The sequence below is a fragment of the Eubalaena glacialis genome, chromosome 10 (assembly GCF_028564815.1).
Source record: "Eubalaena glacialis isolate mEubGla1 chromosome 10, mEubGla1.1.hap2.+ XY, whole genome shotgun sequence".
Lineage (NCBI taxonomy): Eukaryota > Metazoa > Chordata > Mammalia > Artiodactyla > Balaenidae > Eubalaena > Eubalaena glacialis.
This window is the reverse complement of record NC_083725.1, coordinates 70593997-70610829: the sequence shown is the minus strand read 5'-3', so window position 1 is coordinate 70610829 and position 16833 is coordinate 70593997. Positions and strand designations below refer to the sequence as shown.

The window sequence follows — 16833 nt, the reverse complement described above, 5'->3', positions numbered from 1 at the left end:
TCAGTTTGATATATCTCTCTAGTGGGATCTGCATGGGGAGGAGGGCCATTAGATTAGGAGTTACACCAGCAGGCAGTCTAGCTCCCAGGGGTCAAAGTATCGGACATAAAGAACTTCTGAGGTGGAGAAGAAGGCACTCAAGACTTGTTCAGAATGTTTTCCCCAAAATTGAGCCAGCTGCTGACAAATTATACTGAAGTGTGGCAGAGTCCTGTGCTGGGAGACAGAAGATAAAAGTTCTAGTTCTGGCTCAACTGCTACATTACTAGTGATGGACAAGCTCCTGTTCCTCTCTGGGTCTCAGTTTCCCCACCTGAAAAATGGGGTTGGGGTGGGGGCAGTAGACCAGATGAAGGTCAGAGTTAAATTCAAAGCATACGAAAGCAGCCTTGAGCAAATTACTGAAGTGCTCTGTCTCAGCTTCCTCATCTGTAAAAGAGGAATTTAATGGCACCAACCTCATAGGGTTGCTGTAAAGATTAAATGACACAACATATGCAAAGAGCTTAGAACACTGCCTGGAACATAGAAAGTACTCAACAAGTGTTATGTTGTAATATTATTAGCCACTTCTCCCCAGCATGGAGACAGCAGGACTACACCTCACTGTGGCAGAACGCGAGCCTCCTCGCCCTTTTTGGTGCGGGCCAGCATCTCGCATACTCACCAGCACCTACTGTGGCGATGGCACTCTCCTGGCCAATGATGTGCTCCTTCAGCCGCTGCTCCAGGGGAAAGCGGCGCCGTTCCTCGGCCTCACGTTTCCACTGCTTCTCTTGGTACTGTGGGGAGAGAGGGAAGGTGGCTCAGGAGTGCTGGGCCCAGGAGGATCCTAGTTTCATTCTACCCCCCAACCCAGGGGGGAAAAACACAGGTTTTTTTTCTCTGGGGGTCCTGATGCACAGCTCTGGCTCATGACCACTGGAGGCTGGCCCAGTCCTTCCCCTGCCCCTCGACCTAGGCCTCACCTCATCTCCCTACCTTGGGTGGCCACTGCTCAGGGGTCCTGCCTCACCCTGCTAGTAAGTACTGCTAGTAAATTAACCCTTAACTCTGGCGTCTGACAGAAGATTTGGTTCAAATCTCAGCTCTATCACTTACAAGAGGTGCTTATTACCTGGAGCAAGTTACTTTGCCTCAGTTTTCTCCTCTGTAAATTGGGGATTAAATATGATAATGTATATAGAATGTGCCTAGCATCATGGCTGATGTGCACTGAGTGCTTACAAATATAGGTTCCTTTCCTTTTCCACTTATCCTCTTTTTCTTTCTTTATAAATTTATTTATTTATTTATTTTATTTTTGGCTGTGTTGGGTCCTTGTTGCTGCGCACGGGCTTTCTTTTAGTTGTGGTGAGCGGGGGCTACTCTTTGCGGTGCGTGGGCTTCTCATTGCGGTGGCTTCTCTTGTTGCGGAGCACGGGCTCTAGGCGTGCGGGCTTCAGTAGTTGTGGTCCACAGGCTCTAGAGCGCAGGCTCAGTAGTGGTGGCGCACAGGCTTAGTTGTTCCATGACATGTGGGATCTTCCCAGACCAGGGCTCGAACCCGTGACCCCTGCATTGGCAGGCGGATTCTTAACCACTGCACCACCAGGGAAGTCTTCCACTTATCCTCTTGAAAACCATTTTGGTTTTTAAACCAGAGCTACGAACACCCTCTACTTCAATGATACTGCATTTCAATTAAACACAACTATTCAGCAATTGCTGTGTGCCTGGCCCTGTGCATGCAATGATGGAAAGGTGGGGCAGGTGGAAGGAGGAGGATTATACCCTGCCCCCTGGGAGGTTTAGATGATGCTGAGTGCCTGGCATGTGCTTGGTCCATTTCAGAAAAGGCAGACGGAGGAGGCCCGAGCTTGGTCCTGCTGCGAGGGAGAAGAGGAGAGCCAGGCCTTGCTCTCAGGGAGCTCAAAGTTGGGCACGGGAGGTGAGGCAGGGTCTGTACACAAATACTACTCAGGCAGAATTAGCCATTTCCCTCATGGTTCCAAAGCATGTGCGCCTATTTCTAGCCTTGCACCTATCACTGAAAAAAAATTACTTGAAAACCAGTTTGTTGCATGTTCGTGATTCTGTCTTCCAAATCAATTATGAGCTCCCTGAGGGTAGGCACTGCCTTTTACTCACTGCTATTCCCGGCACGGGTCCTGGCACAGTGGAGGCATCTGGTGAGTATTTGCAAAAATGAAGTTGGTGACAGATATAAAGAGAAATTAACAGCTAGACTGGGTGGTGTAGGAGTACAGAGAAGGGAAGGATACATAAAGCACGGAACAATTCTGGGAGACAGGAGGCTTGAAGGAGCTGGAATACTGGGCTAGGTGGGAGCTGTGGGACTATCTGGAAACTGGGCAAGGAGGGGTGAGTGCGTGGGTCTGATGATAAAGCATTTATGGAGGCCAGGGGATGGAGGGTGGGGGAAGGAAGCAGGTCTTGAAGTGGGATGGAAAGACCTGGGTCTTCAGGAGGCTTCTTTCCCCTAGGGCCCCTGTAATACTGACAACTTTCTAGAAAGCGAGCTGCCAAGGTATGGCCCTGTCACAAAAGTTGTGGCTGCAGATTGCTCTTGCAGGGAGAGTGGATGAAAAATACCTGCTGCTTGGGCAGTGTTTTCCTGTTAAGGTAGTGACCTTGACAGAAGTTAAAAAAAATAAATAGCAAACAATCCAATTTCGGCTGTTGCTATCAGTCTGTAACTGAAAGCTCCCATCAGTTCTGGGGTTTCATATGGAGCAATAATTCGGCGCCGATCCCAGCGGAGCAACACTTGCTGGTTGGAATCCAGCGCGTCATCGTGCAGCTCCCTCAGGCGCCACATACATCACCTGGCTCTGCCGACTCCAGCCATATATCTGCCGCCTCCTCCCTGTCCACCCAGCCCCTCTCAGCACTCGAGTCCACTGGGGTGGAAGGCTCTGATGGTGAGATGCACACATACCTGCTGGTACAGCACTGGCCAGCGGCCTGGCCAGCTCACAGTCAGTCTGGCTGCAGAAGGAAGCTGGCCTCCGAGGGTTTGTTAGGTCTGTTTCGTCACTTCCCCTCAGGGATGGGTATTCCTGCCTCTGGGCCTTTTGCTCACACTGCTCCCTCAGCACAAAAGTCTTCTCTATTCCCACCTACCTCTAAGTGACCTCAGCTTAAATACCAAATTGTCTAAGGAGACTGTTGCCCTGGCCCCGGGACCTCCAGAGCACTTATTTAACTGACTGTTTATGTCTCCTTACTCCACACATGAGGTCCGTAGTGACAAAGCCCATGTTTTATTCATCGCTATAGCTCCAGCACCTAGCATAGGGCCCTACTCACAGAAGGAGTCAATACATGTTGCCAACCGAATGAGGTAACTACCGTTTGTGGAACAGCTGCTGTGTGCCAGGCACTGTACTCAGCACTTTGTATGTAGTGTCTCACTGAATTCTTACAGTAGTCCCCATCTGGAGTTTGACTCCTCTTCTGGCTCACAGTGGGGCACACAGTGTGGCAGAAAGAAGCAGCTTTGCTCCAGAAAGATGTGAATTTAGACCTCACCTAATCCACTTACTAGTTAGCTGACCTTGGGGAAGTTAACTCACCTCTCTGAATTTCAGTTTCCGCATCTCTAATACAGTGATGGTACTCACACCTACCTTGCAGGATCCTTGTGGGAAGCTGGTGAGGATTAAGTGAGGTGATGTATACGAAACAATTGGCAGGTCTCTGGCATACAGCAAATGTGTATGTAGAAGTGGCTACGTGAGAGACTCAAGTGGCCAGCATAGTACCTGGCCCATGGCAGGCCTCTGATAAATGTAACTTCTCCTTTGCTGCATTTTGATAACTGATTATCTAACCCAGTGCCTTTTTTGTTTGTTTGTTTTTGTTTTGGTGCTGGAACCCTTTTAACTAATTTAATCTGCACAGAGCCCACAGATAAGGGGAACAGTTGCTCCGGCTTAAGCAGAAGCCAGAGGCCAAGTCCACTTGGATGCCTCCACTTGCCCCAGCGTGGCTCCTGAGGCTTCTCCCCCCTAGGAACCCTGGGTCTGCAGGGTACAGTCTCAACACCAACTGAGTTCTCAGGACGCCTCTACTGTCTGGGGTGGCTCAGCTCTGCCTGTCAATTTTCCTTACGCAGTAGAGAACTCCATATCTAGGTACTTTCCATCCATTAGTTTGTGGGGCCTCACAAAACATATCTTTTTTCCTTTGCTACAGGCAAAGCCTAACATGACATTTCCCGCCACTTTGTCGGTTTGGGTACGGCCACCATGGCCTCCTTAAGTCTTCTTCAGGGAAATATTTCTACCTCCTATAACTCGACTTCACTGTCATGATTTTAGGTTATCTTAGTATTCCTGTTATTTTCTTGGGCAATGGGAAAGGGTTCTTGACTTTTATGGGGGTGAGCATGGGGGAAAGGTTGCACTGTGATCTGGCTGGTTTCTCAGGAGCTTTCTAGATGGTACTGGGAAAGATTCAACCTATGGCTTAAATCTGAGCACATCCTGATTCTAGCATACTCCCTCCCAGCCTGAAGCCTTATATATCTCCTCAGAGAAACTTCTGAAACTGGATCAGACTTTTTGATAAAAATGTACAGGACGGGCTTCCCTGGCGGTGCAGTGGTTGGGAGTCTGCCTGCCAATGCAGGGGACACGGGTTCAGGCCCTGGTCTGGGAGTATCCCACATGCCGCGGAGCAACTAGGCCCGTGAGCCACAATTACTGAGCCTGCGCGTCTGGAGCCTGTGCTCCGCAACAAGGGAAGCCGCAATAATGAGAGGCCCGCGCACCGCGATGAGGAGTGGCCCCCGCTTGCCGCAACTAGAGAAAGCCCTCGCACAGAAACGAAGACCCAACACAGCCATAAATAGATAAATAAATAAAAATTAAAAAAAAAAAAAGACAGTGGATTGAGTTGTACACTTTAAAAAAAAAAAAAAAGTACAGGACAATAGGACTAAACCAGGTAGAAGGTTACTGCTTCATGCTCTTTTCCTAACGCTTATTAGCACAGAGTTTATATTAAAAAATATGTTGAATGAATGAATGAATGACTTTTTAAGGCATGAGCTATGAGTTCAGGCTTGTGGAAAACTAACCAGTGGAAGAACCTAGGAAAGGAAAACACTTGGTCTGTATATATTCTATCTGGGGGAGAGGAGAGAGAAGGATGGGAGAAGGCACTTGGTAAGGGTCTATGAATGTGGGCTACTGCTGTTCCCGGCTTTCTGAGGAAATGGGGAGGAAGGCTACAGGGACTGAGGTCAAGGCCCTGCTTTGACAGGATTCTACTGGAGGAGAAGACAGGTTAGATGACCCAGCCTGCAAAAGTAGGGGGCACTGGGCTGAGAGGCCCAAGAAGCTACCCAGGAGACCAAGAGCAGGGGAGTGATCATCTTCTTAATAAAAGCCACAGGCAATTAGCTTCAGAAGCCCTCACCTGGAGCCAGCAGCAACCAGCTCCCTATGCTGCATCTCGGCTGGATAATCATGGCCACTGGTTTCCATCATTCTTGATTTAATATGGCACCCCTCCTGGCTCTGAGTGCATTTACAGGAAAGGCCTGGGAGGCCGAGGCGAAGCCTAGCTGGGCTCTCGCTAGGAAGTGGGTGGCTGGGCAGAGTGGCTCTGCGGAGGAGGGTTACAGGGAGAAGGGGTATGGCAGCACACCTACTGTTGGGCATTCCTCAGGAACAGGTCTGATAATAAACCTGGTAGTATGTTCACTGAGAGAGGAGCTAGGGTAGGGGTTGTAGGCAGAATGAGACCCTGGACAAGAACAGGATAAGCATGGAGGAGGGAAGAGAAGAGAGGCCAAGGTGCAGTTTGCCTCTTGTGGGAGGTCAGGGCAGAGCCCACTGGCTGCTCACACACTCAGATATGCCCCATCCTCCTGACCCCCTAATCCAACCCCAACTTATATCATAGTCAAGGCTTCTACCATGCCCTGAAGCTGTGGGGGACGGAGAGGACTGGGCGCAGAGGCCAACAAAGGGGACCATGGGGCAACAGACGAGACTGGGGGGTGTGGGATGATGGAAAGAGTTCTGAGAAGGGGGGTGATGAAAAGAGGAGCCCAGGGGGTCCAACAAAGGAGCCTGGGAAATACAGAGCAGACAGGAGAGGAGACTGGGGGACAAGAGGGGCACCTAAGGAACTTGAAAGTCTCTTGAACTAGCTCAGAGTCCACATCCTTGTAGAGGAAAGCTGGGTACAGAGCAGGCATCAGTCCCATCAGACTTGAGGACCACTATGTCAGCATCCCAGATTCCATTCTCCTCTCCTCCAGTCGATCCTCCCTTTTGCTGCCAGAGCCATATTTTTAACATGTAAATCAGATCATGTCATTCCTTTGCAAATAGCTGGGTTGATCCAGAGACAAGAGTGGCGAGAGAAGGTTAAGAGGCGCAAGGAGTGGCTAAGGTGAGAAAATGGGTTATGTTCTCCTCAGTCCATCACATCAGGAGGCATGTGATGTTCCTGTACCTGTGGCTGGGGATGTTAATTTTGATCACTTGGTTAAGGTGGTCTGTGCCAAGTTTCTCCATCATTTTTCCCTTTGGAATTAATAAGTACCTTGTGGGGTGGGACTCAGTGACTACGAAAATATCCTGTTACTCCTCAAACTTCCACTCACTAGTTTGAACATGGACTGATGAGTCTTGCTTGATTTGGGACCAACTGTTCTAATTCTCACAGCCCTGTGGAGTTCAGAGGATCTCCTCCCTCACTGTCCAGAGATGAAGTAATTAAAGCAGGGTCCCACTGGTAGCAAGTAATAAAGGCAGAACACTAACCCTTGTAGTCTAACTCCAGTGCCTGCACTTTCCACCCTGGAGATAAGAAAAGACCTGTTCTTGCCTTCAGGAAGTTCAGAGCCTATTTAGGAAGATGAGACTTAAAACACAAATTTCATATTCTTACTTTTAGCACGGGGCTACCTAACGAATTTATTGAAAATAAACACCAGAGGGTGTTCTTGCCAGAAATGCATAATCTGAGTTGAATCATAAGGAAACATTAGACAAATCCAAATCGAGGACGGTCTACAAAATAACCAGCTTGTACTCGTTAGAATGTCAAGGTCATGAAAGACAGACTGAGGAACTGTTCCAGATTAAAGGCGACCAGGGCTTCCTTGGTGGCGCAGTTGTTAAGAATCTGCCTGCCACTGCAGGGGACACGGGTTCGAGCCCTGGTCCGGGAAGATCCCACATGCCGCGGAGCAACGAAGCCCGTGTGCCACAAGTACTGAGCCTGCGCTCTAGAGCCCGCGAGCCGCAAAACTACTGAGCCCGTGTGCCACAACTACTGTAGCTAGCGCGCCTAGAGCCCGTGCTCCACAACAAGAGACGTCACCGCAATGAGAAGCCCGTGCACGGCAACGAAGAGTAGCCCCCGCTCGCCGCAACTAGAGAAAGCCATGTGCAGCAACAAAGACCCAACACAGCCCAAAAAAAAAAATAAATTAATTAATTTTAAAAAATAAAAAAATAAAGGAGACCAAAGAGACATGAAAACTGAATCCAGCTTCAGATCCATAATTTTCTTTTCTTGTAAAGAGAATTATTGGGACAACTGGTGAAATCTGAATAACATCTATAGATTAGTTAATATCAATATTAGGGCTTCCCTGGTGGCGCAGTGGTTGAGAATCTGCCTGCCAATGCAGGGGACATGGGTTCGAGCCCCGGTCTGGGAAGATCCCACATGCCGCGGAGCAACTAGGCCCGTGAGCCACAATTACTGAGCCTGCGCGTCTGGAGCCTGTGCTCCGCAACAAGAGAGGCCGCGATAATGAGAGGCCCGCGCACCGCGATGAAGAGTGGCCCCCACTTGCGGCAACTAGAGAAAGCCCTCACACAGAAACGAAGACCCAACACAGCCATAAATAAATAAATAAATAAACCCAAAGTTAAAAAAAAAAAAAATCAGTATTAATGCTCTGATTTTGAGGATTGTACTGAGGTTATATAAGAAAATGCCCTTTATTTTTTAGGAAATTCATACAAGTATTTAGGGGTAAAGGGGTATCGAGTATATAACTTAACTCTCAAATGGTTCAGAAAAAATTATACATATATCTCTATATTATTTATATATACATAAGTAATAAAGCAAGTGCAATAAAATGTTAACAATTGGTATTAAGGGTGAAGGTTTATGGGAATTCGCTGTACTATCTTTGAAATTATGTAAAAGTAAAAGTGAAACAAATCAGAACAATGCTTACCCTTAGGGATGGGTAGTGACTGGAAGGGAGTATGACGCAAATGAATGTTTGTAATAGTCTATTTCTTGATCAGGTATATTCAGCTTGTAAAAATACAGTGAGCTGTATACTTATGTGTACTTTATATAAATATGTTTCAACAAAAAGTTTTTGAGAAGTTAAAAGAAGGGACTTCCCTGGTGGCGCAGTTGTGAAGAACCCGCCTGCCAATGCAGGGGACACGGGTTCGAGCCCTGGTCCGGGAAGATCCCACATGCCGCGGAGCAACGAAGCCCGTGTGCCACGACTCCTGAGCCTGCACTCTAGAGCCTGTGAGCCACAACTACTGAGCCCACGTGCCACAACTACTGAAGCCCGTGCACCTAGAGCCTGTGCTCTGCAACAAGAGAAGCCACCGCAATGAGAAGGCCGTGCACCACAACGAAGAGTAGCCCCTGCTCACTGCAACTAGAGAAAGCCTGCGCGCAGCAACGAAGACCCAACACAGCCAAAAAAAAAAAAAAAAAAGAAGTAAAAAGAAAAAGAAAGAAAGCAAAAGCCTGTCCCCGTAAAGCATGGAGTGCTGTGTTTGGCCCATGGAGAACCTGTAACAAAGGTCAGACGGTGCTGTCTGGGCTGTCTGGGCCGTCTGGGCCCAGCACAGAGCCAGGCATGCAGCACAGTGGCTCTTGAAATGAGATGCGAAGCAGGGAGCAGGCTGGGCAAGGCAGGGAAGGGATATCTCTTCACCCTAAGCCAGGAGGAACACAACCCTTTTACCCTCCTGCACACCTCACCTGTTCTCTCCTGATAGCTTCCTTCAGATCTGATGGTAGCACCCAGGCTTGAAGCCCAGAATGAGGGGCTCAGGGGAGCACTGCATCCCCAGCTACCCCTGAAGCAAATGAAAAAATACAGAGATAGGAAATGTGCTTGTGATTCTGTCACTGGGATATGCAAATAAAATATATATGATAGGCCTATCTGCCTAATATTCCTGCCAATTCATTCTCTGGATGTGATTAAAATGAGCAATAAATTCCTCGTGAGTCTCGGTGGAGTGAGGATCTGGGAGTGGATATGCGGGCTGGCACCAGCACGTCCCCCTCAGCTGAATATTCATCATGGAATAGCTCCCTATATTTTTGTTTTATCTGCCATTGTGTGCACAGAGATATATTTCTACCTCTCCTTCATCTCTTAGTTAAGATGTGAAAATGGTCTAAGCTTTAAGTATTAAACTCTCCAGCTAGTGAAATCCTTCAAAGTGAGATCACAGTTATCTTCTCTACAAAGCCTGCCCTGCTCATTCTGCCTGGAGGTGATCCATGCTTTCCTGGGGCCCCCACAAACCCTGTGTGGACCCCTCCTAAGGCACAAGTCAGTCTGTGCGTATCAGAGCTAAGAGCGCCTGCCTCTCCCCATCTTCCTTCCCAACAGCCAGCTCAGGAGACAGGAGCTGGGCTTCATCCACCTCTGGACCTTCTCAGGGGGCCCAAGGGGGCTTCCGCACACAGAGAATGCTGAGAGGACTGAGCAAACCAGCCATGAGGAGAAAATTATTTAGGCCACCTAAGGTGACAGAGATTCTTAGATAAGTGACATTTTAAAAGGCAGAAAAAAATTAAAAATTAGGCTTATGGATAATTCTAAAATCATCAAGAAATAATAAGTGAAAAAGCAGATTCCAAATATGGAACTAGGATCATAACTAACACCTTCAGGACCAAGTAGGAAATACAAATGTCTGACAGGCAAGCACATAATACAATAGGAAATAGGCGCCTGTGGCTGGAGAGTCCACGCTCCAACCTCTAAGGCATTATACTCACATTAAAAAAAAAAAACTGAGTTGGCAAAATAAAACATGGCTGCCAGTTTGAGACCCCTGGGGTTTAAACAGTAGGCTACTAACCAGGTTAAAAAAAAAAAGACCACTTATATAAATATATATAGATATGGTCCAGAAAAGGCAAATGTAGTATCATAAGACGAAATCTCTGATTCCTATCCCAATAGTTACTAATAATAGCTTGATTTTCTAAAGTCACCTGCTTTATTTCAGCTTCAGATTTCTCATTCGTAAAATGCGGGGAATAATAGCTGCTTCATGGCTTTGTTACAGAATTAGAAAAAATATATATTAGAACACCTGGCAGAGTGCCTAGATGCACTTGATAAATGGTACCTACTATTATTATAAGTAATTAAGAACATTAATAGCAGTTATGTATAGGTAGTCAGGCTATCAGGCTAAAATGTTTTTAACTGAGATTCAGCTCAGTTGACATCTCTTCCAGGAAGCCTTCCTTGATCTCCCAGGCAGGATTAGAAGCCACCTTGGCTTTCCACAGTCCCTGTCCCTGGGCTTCCCTGGGACTGATGACTCAGTGGTGTCATGCTTTACTTGCCTGTCTCCTCACCAGATTGGGACCTCCTTGAGGGTTTCACCCAGCTGTCTTCTTCCCATCTAGCCGAGAGCCTAGCACACAGATGTCATTCATAAATATGTACTGACTTATTTAATTCTCTTCATTTTACTCTCCAAATTTTCCATAATGGGAAAGATGACTTTTATAATTGCAAATTTTCTATAAAGAGCCCATATCTGACTATAGAGGTAGGTGAAGGTGGAAGAGGCTGAGCTGGGTGGCAGGGGGATGCCGGATGGAAAGCAGGGGAGGAAGATAAGATCAGAGTGGTGGTAACCTGTGTCTAGACAAAGAGCCAGGAGATGAGGTCTCAGGTTGGAGCCTCAGCACCCTCCAGGCCTGAATCATTATGTTACTGACATGGGGCCTGAACTCAGAGAGGAGCAGCTGCTGCTTACTTACTGGCAGAGGGAGACAGAACCTAGTCTAAAGCAGTGTTCTTCCCCTGAAACTCTTCCTCACAATTTTGAAAAGGTAGTTTTTTGCAGCTTGGAGGAAAAAAGCAGAGCAGAAAGAATAGGTGACCATGCAGATGCTGAGCAACTAAGAGAAAGACAATGCTGCTGACATCCAGGGAGAGGTGAGGGTGGTTCACGTGGGTAGAATCTGAGGGGACTGCAGAGCAATCAAGTGGAGGTGCTCAGCAGACAGGTGAACATTTCGGAAGGAGGAAATCCAGACTGGGTAAAGGGATCAAGTGCAGAGAGGTGACGACAGAAAAAGTCTTCCAGCTGAGAGGTGACAGAACCCCTGGGCTGGCTCTGAGTGGTCTTCTAGCCTCTAAAGGCAGCCTCTGCCCTGGGTCACAGCTCTGTGAGGGAGCTCCTCCTGCAGCAGCCATCCGTTAAGCCTGGCTCTGTCCTAGCCCTAATACTGAATTAATTTCCTCTCCTCCCATCCCCCTCACAGTCGTCCCTGTGTCTACGTGCAGTCTCTCCTTTCCGGGCCAGATGCCCCGTTGCCTTCGGCCTTTTCTCATGGCACAGTTCTGCTTGCCTCCTTACTGCCCCGCTCTGCACAGATTCTAAGAGCTCAGTCTACTCAGAAGGTAGCATCTGCAATTGCCCTCTGTGGTCCAGAAGGATCTGACTGGCACAGAGGACGCAACTGCCACTTATTCACTCGGAACACCAGCTTTGTACTGATGTGGCTGACATCAGGCCATTTCTTGGGCAGCCAAATTTTGTTAAGGGTCCCTCTGCAGCCCTAACCCTTCCACCCCCTCTGGCACTAAGCGGCCTGTTCTCCTGCTTTACATGACTCGACCAGGGCCTGCCCTATGTCACACCACCTGACAAAATATGGGTACTTTTGGCCAAGTGCAGCGCTTGCTCTCAGGGGACAGTGGATTGGCCTGAAAAGGGAGATAATGATGGGGATGCAGTCCCTGAGGTGACTTGAAACAGTGCTCAGGGACTTCCTTACAGCATGGGGGAAGCTGACCCAACTATAGGACAGGAACATGGGATTAGTTCTGTCCAGTGAGTTGTGAGTGGAAGTAAAGGGTCCTACTTCCAGGCTGGGCAGTTAGCTGCAGATGCAAGGCCCTTCAGAGCACTCTCTCCTCTCTGTAAGCAAGCAGCAGTATTTCAGAGGGTGGCTGCTCTGCCAGCCAGGTCCCTGAGGACCTAGGATGAGCACGACCCCCCTCTGCTGACCTTCATGTGTAGCATGAGGTAAAAATGAATCTTTGCTGTTTTAAGCCTCCGAAATTTTGGGTTGTTACAATAGCATGACCTAGTTTATCCTGACTGCTACACAGACAATGGTATTTTGAATGGAACCTTAGAAACCACTTAGTCACAATGTTTTCATTTCACAAAGGTAAACTGATCTTCAAGAGGGGAAGCGCTCACCCGAGGTCACCCAGTCAGTGAGTAGGGGAGCTGGGATCACAACCTCTGTCTTGTCTGTCTCAGTCCGGTGACCTAAGTGCTCTTACTCAAGACACAGAGAGTATGTGCCACTAGGTGGGACCTGTCACTCTTAATCATCTCAAAGCACTTCGGCCAGTTTGCCAACGAGAGATTCCACGATGCTGGAAAGAGCACAAGACTGAGAGTCAGAAACCAAGCCTTCCAGTTCCAGTCCTGCCAGTGAACCTACTATATGACCTCGTGTCCAAGTCTTAGTTACAGTTTTGACAGTAACTCACTCTGGGACCAAAGGCAAGTCACACCACATCCCTGGGCTCCAGTCTCCCCAGGAGGAAAAGAAGTCATTTGATTTAGGTTTCAGAGATTTAAAATGTGTGCCCACAGCACAGCCTTCAGGGAGGTTACCTTGGGGGTAGGGACAGTCCGGTGGGCGGGGCACTGGGCCACCTCTCCTTCAACGAGAACAGCTCTATTTTCCTCTGACTTATCTGTTTAGACTTTGATAAGATTTCCCATCACCGGACTTGATGATTTCTCAGGTCCCTGCCAGCTCTGAGATTTGTGATTCTAGTTCTTGGATTCTGCCAAGCACTTTCTGAGATATAGCTGGGTGGCTGAGAGGAGCAGAAGGCAGCCTGTTTTCAGAAGGTTCAAAAGTCTGGTTGAGAAGATCAAGTGAAGGTGGAGATTGTTTTGGCTCAGATTCTATACAAGGCTCTCTGGAGTGTGTGTGGAGGGAAGAGGTCAGGGAATAGCTCTAGAAGGAGTGATGATGGGAAAGGATTACTTGATGAGGCTAAAGAATACATGAGGCCTGAGGAAATAGTACTTAGGCTGAGATTTATGTCTTGCTATCCTTCCTCCTATGAAAAGGAGCTGGAAGGTCCATTACCTCAAAAACTGAATTTGAAAGTCCTCAGAAGCCAGAAGTGGCCCAGGCCTCTTCCTGGTCAGGAAGAGGGGCAGCTTCCTATTCTTGATGAGAGTGGGGGTTGGATTTGAATTTAAATAGACAATAATCCCCTAAGGAGAAGTGGCCCTTGGTGTGGAGCCTGACATAATTTAATGAGTGAAAGACCAAATGCAGCGTGGAGTGCCCACAGGCCTTCTCCTTTCTTTGTGACTTACCTTGGCCTCAGAAGTCCTTAAAAGCTTCATCACCTCCCCTTCTCGAGCATAATCCAAGGGTGTGTGTCCCATTTCATTCCTCTGCAGGGGATTAGCTCCTGGCAGGAGGAGAAGGAGAAATAGAGCCTCTATGAGTGATCAGTGGGCTCTCGGCCTTCCCTCAGAGGTGGCTTGTGCCTTGATTTCAGTGTAAGGAGGCCCACAGAAATATGGAGCAACAGAAACCTAAGAGATTGAAATGCATGTTAAGCTACTCTGAGAGAGGAGTTCTCAGTCTTCTCGGGCACAGAGGTCAGGGTACTGAGGCTCCTACATGGGCATGCACACATGTGCAGAAACACACCACCCACACAGAGAGGTGCCACCCACACAGATATGCTATACACACACACAGGTGTGCTGTGCATACAAAAATACACACAGCCAAACATGCTAAAAAATACACCAAACACGCACATAGATTAATACACCCCAACACCAATGCATTATTCATTAAAATGCCCGCATTATCAAATTCGTTTGTACACAGATGAATATTCATTCATGAAAATCATATAAAAATCTAAAGCACAGAATATACCAAATAACAGTGAAAAGGCCCCCTTCTTTCTGCTCTCTGCCTCTCCCTCTCCTTTAATGCTCTCTTCCTCTGGACACTTCCTGCCTACCAGAGTCAGCTGAGTCCTCTGGTCATCATCAGCAACCTGGCTGTGCCAGCCCTCACCGGTGCTACTTGTTGGTGAGTTTGTGCACTCAGGCAGGCATTTCCTCCAATCATTAGTTCCTATGATTTGAAGACAAAGAACTTTAAGTATAACAAAAAGAAGAGGCTTTCTGGGGGCCATGCATCTACCTTCTCTCACTTTTAAGTGCCGGCAGCTGATGAGCCCTGAATAAAGTGTCCACTTGGTGCAAAGCCTTGTGGACAGGCAGTCGTGGAGGAAAGGCTACTCTAACCCCCATGCTATCAGAATCTCCTTCCCAAAGCCTAGGTCTGAGCACCTCACTCTCCTCTTCAAAAACTGTCCATTCCATTCAATTTGTCGAATCTTGAATGAGTGGGGCCCGGGAACATGGAAGACTCAGATCTAAAAGCACTCCTCTCAAGAACTATGTGTTAAATGGAACATTAAGGTAGTGGTCAACTAGTATTCCTTGATCTTCTTTTTTGCTAGGGAAGTGTTGTCTAGAAGTAAAGAAGGGTTAAGACACAGTCCCTGCCACAAGGATATAATAAGTTGGCTGGGGACACTAAATACACAGGTAAGGCCGTGTCACCACGAGGCCTGGCTCGGGGGGATGTCCAGCCACTGTTTGTTGATGGACAGTAAAAATCAGTGTTTCTCAATCCCAGGCTGAGGAAACATTTATATCATGATATAAAATCATTCTTATTGAAACTCTCTGCTTCTTACAGGACTATAAACTTACCGACAATGGCAAACATTCATTAAGCATTTACAAGTGGCTGTCTGCCTGGGCTGCAGAGAAGAGGTGTGGGAGGACGAGGGGAAAGGAACAGAGAGCAGAAAGTATGATCCAGGCCAAGGAAACTTATTGTCAGTAAGAAAAATTAATACTTTTATACATGATCCTATTTTCTAATAGAAATCTGGTATAAAATATTAATATAAATAATCTTTACTACAATATAATTCACATACCATCTAAAGTATACAATTCAAAAAAATAAATATACAATTCAGTGGTTTTAAATGCACTTACAACATCATACATCATCACCACTATCTAATTCCAGATCGCTTTCATCATCCTGAAAGGAAACCCCGTCACCATTATCAGAGACACTCCTCATTCCCCTCAACCCCAGCAACCATTAGCCTACTTTCTGTTCCTGTATTTGCCTACACTTGACATTTCATATAATGGCATCATACAACATGTGGTCTTTTCAGTCTGGCTTTTTAAATTTAGCATGTTTTCAAGGTTCATCCATGTTGTAGCACGTGTCATTCATGCTACAACATGAATGTAGGAATATAGCATGTACTTCTTTCTTTTATGGTTGAATAATATTCCATTCTGTGAACATACCCCATTTTGTTTACCTATTCACCAGCTGATGAACATTTGAGTTGTTTCCCCCTTTTGGCTATTATGAATATGCTGCTACGAACATCTGTGTACAAGTCTTTGTATGGACGTATGTTTTCATGTCTCGGGTATATATCTAGACGTGGTGATGATAAGAATAATAGCCACTGGTATTTACTTACTATGTGCTAGGCACGGTGCTCTGTACTTTATATACGTTATATCATTAAATCCTTACAACCATCCTGAGGGGCAGGAATTAAATTCCCATGCTACAGACATGGAAACTGGGCTCAGAGGAGTGAGACAACTAGCCAAGGTCACAAAGTTGGTTATTTGTTTGGAGCAGGAGTCGAACCCTGGTCGACTACAATTCTCCACACTCCCACCAGGGCAGCCATGACACACCACTGGTGAAAAATCATTCTGTGGTTTTTTACTGCTTACAGGATAAAATACAACCTTCCTAATAAGGAGGGTGCCTGGGTTCTTCCTAACTAGCAGGCAAGTCCTCAGAGGCTCAGTTGGAGCCTCATTTTTTCTTTCAATTCTGTTGGTGCTTACTGGGCTCTGTGTATCAGGGCCCTGTATACAGGAAGATGGGGGACTGCCAAAGCCAATGAAGAGTTTTCTTTTTTACATTTCTTGACCACTCTGTAGCAACTGATACCTTGGCCACTCTCTCCTCTGAGTTCTAAAAACCACTTTTCAGGTTTTCCTCACACCCCGTGACTGTTCCTTCTCTCTTCTGCAGGCTCCTCTTCCTGTCTTTAAGATGAGGTCGGGCTTCCCTGGTGGCATGGTGGATAAGAATCTGCCAGCCAATGCAGGGGACACGGGTTCGATCCCTGGTCTGGGAAGATCCCACATGCTTTGGAGCAACTAAGCCCGTGCGCCACAACTACTGAGCCTGCACTCTAGAGCCCGCATGCCACAACTACTGAAACCCGCATGCCTAGAGCCCGTGCTCTGCAACAAGAGAAGACACCGCAATGAGAAGTCCGTGCACCGCAACAAAGAGTAGCCCCCGCTCGCCGCAACTAGAGAAAGCCCGCGCTCAGCAACGAAGACCCAACACAGCCAAAAATTAAAAAAAAAAAAAAAAAAAGATTAAGTGCCACCTAGAGTTCGAGTCTAGGCA

At 47.3% G+C, this 16833-nt stretch overlaps 1 protein-coding gene across 1 annotated transcript in view; it reads right to left on the bottom strand.

The window, feature by feature from the left end:
* The window catches only part of CLPB (ClpB family mitochondrial disaggregase), a 146394-nt gene that overhangs the window by 25874 nt on the left and 103687 nt on the right, over window positions 1-16833 (bottom strand). Inside the window, exons 6-7 of the mRNA XM_061202895.1 lie at window positions 13638-13735; window positions 668-782 (exon numbers count right to left, since the gene is read on the bottom strand). Of these exons, the coding sequence (XP_061058878.1) occupies window positions 668-782; window positions 13638-13735 (213 nt within the window). The remainder of the gene's footprint in view (window positions 1-667; window positions 783-13637; window positions 13736-16833) is intronic.